The sequence below is a fragment of the Octopus bimaculoides genome, chromosome 13 (genome assembly GCF_001194135.2).
Source record: "Octopus bimaculoides isolate UCB-OBI-ISO-001 chromosome 13, ASM119413v2, whole genome shotgun sequence".
Classification (NCBI taxonomy): domain Eukaryota; kingdom Metazoa; phylum Mollusca; class Cephalopoda; order Octopoda; family Octopodidae; genus Octopus; species Octopus bimaculoides.
The window spans coordinates 9,597,492-9,599,447 of NC_068993.1; the positions used below are offsets into that span (position 1 = coordinate 9,597,492).

The 1,956-nt window shown below is 36.9% G+C and overlaps 1 protein-coding gene across 1 annotated transcript in view; it reads left to right on the plus strand.

Moving 5' to 3' along the window:
• LOC106876099 (asparagine synthetase domain-containing protein 1) overlaps nt 1-1,956 on the plus strand; it is a 12,433-nt gene that overhangs the window by 2,353 nt on the left and 8,124 nt on the right. The window contains exons 4-5 of the mRNA XM_014924545.2: nt 306-428; nt 1,139-1,258. Of these exons, the coding sequence (XP_014780031.1) occupies nt 306-428; nt 1,139-1,258 (243 nt within the window). The remainder of the gene's footprint in view (nt 1-305; nt 429-1,138; nt 1,259-1,956) is intronic.

Genomic DNA, 1,956 nt, shown 5'->3' on the forward strand with positions numbered 1-1,956 from the left:
AAGGTTGATTTTCTTAAGGGATATAAAAAGGGCCTGTGGTTAGTCAGAAGAAATAATTAGATCTAGCTGAAACTAGTAATTATGTCTTCTATAGCAACAACGTGAATGGCTCTGAGTCGAATCGACAAAGAAGCAAAGGGCAGGGAAAGTAAACTGTTTTTATTAATGGAACGCTAGACATTCTAGAAAGTTCCAAGAGAAACGCGAAGCTTCTTGAATGAGCAGAGAATCGTGCCATGGTTGGTGTTTTTGCTTGCATCGATAATTGCTGTTACGTCATCGTTTTTTTTTTTTTTCCTTTTCAGTTACAAGAAGATGACAATGACACTGAAGCATTGCTGACAGCCCTGTCACACTGTCACACCGATGAGGAGATCTTGTCTCTGCTCTCACATCTACAGGGCCCCTGGGCTTTTATTTATTGGCAGGTTAGTATTGATTCTGTTTGTTTGTTATAAGCAACAATAGCACCTTCCTTCCTTCCTTCCTTTCCGTTCCGTTCCATTTCTTTCCTTTCCTGTGTAGCTGTGTGGTAAGAAGTTTGTTTCCCAACAGCATGGTCTGGGTTCAGTCCCACTGCGTGGCACCTTGGGCGAGTGACTTCTACAATAACCTCGGGCGAACCGAAGCCCTTGTGAGTGGATTTGGTGGATGGTAATTGAAAGAAACCAGTCATCATCATCAGCATCATCATCATTTAACATCTGCTTTCCATGCTGGCATGGGTTGGATGGTTTGACTGGAGCTGACTAGACAGAAAACTGCACCAGGCTTCAATATCTGTTTTGGTATGGTTTTTGTGGCTGGATGCCCTTCCTAACACCTCCCCCCCTACACACACACATACACACCTGTGTCACTCTCATACAAATTATGCCTTTCAATTCCAATATTCTGTGAAAACATGTCTGGCCATGGAGAAATGTTTATCTTACTTGGAACCAGGTGAAGGTTGGTGACAAGAAGGGCATCCAGCTGTAGAAAATCTGCTTTGACTGACCCATGCAAGCATGAAAAACTGGATGCTAAAAATGATGATAAAAAAAAAAAGAAACAATGGAAATTGATTCACTTTTTTTTCAAAGCTTAATATAATATTTTCTACTCAATTATTTTTAATGATTCCTTATTTTGTAAGGTTGAAAGAAAGCAACTGTGGTTCGGACGTGATGTTTTAGGACGAAGAAGTCTTTTGTGGCATCTCCCGGAATCTTTGGAGGATTTTTTCATCTTAAGTTCTATCAAAGTTGGTTCGCATGTAAGTTACATATGATATTTTTCTTCTTCTTGCACTGGTTTACAAAGAATTTAGTCAATTTTATCAACTCCACCAGTAATTTTTCTGGTTCTTAGTTTTTAGATCTTAGAAATGAATGACTAAATCCATCCAGGCATAAAGGAATGTAACTGAAGCCAAATTGCATAAGATAGTTTTGTTTAACTATTCCTCATCTATACACTCACACATTTATCTGTCTGTCATCGTCATTATCATCATCTAAAGTCCATGTTCCATGCAAGCATGGGTTGGACACTTTAACCTTTTCGTTACTGTTTTTATTTTGAGATGCTCTGTGTTTCTTCCAATTACTTTAAATATAACGAAGAATTTAGTAAAATAACTTAGTTATCATTCAGCTAATGTTAGGAACATAAATTGTGACTAAGGTTTGGTGGAAGATTTTAATTCAGAACTTATGTGGTTATCATAAGTTTTTGGGGCTATATCATTGCTTCTACTACCATTTGTAGTTTTCTTATTGGGATCTATCTTGTTATGTAAAGTAATTTTCCTACTCACATGGCCATTATTATAGTTTCTTAACCTAGGTGCTCATCTTATGTGGTGTTCTCACTACATAAATAAATGAAGTTTGTACGAAACGTATGTACTGCTATAACCTAATACATTTTTGTTGCTTTTCTTCAAATTTCATATATATATATATATATATA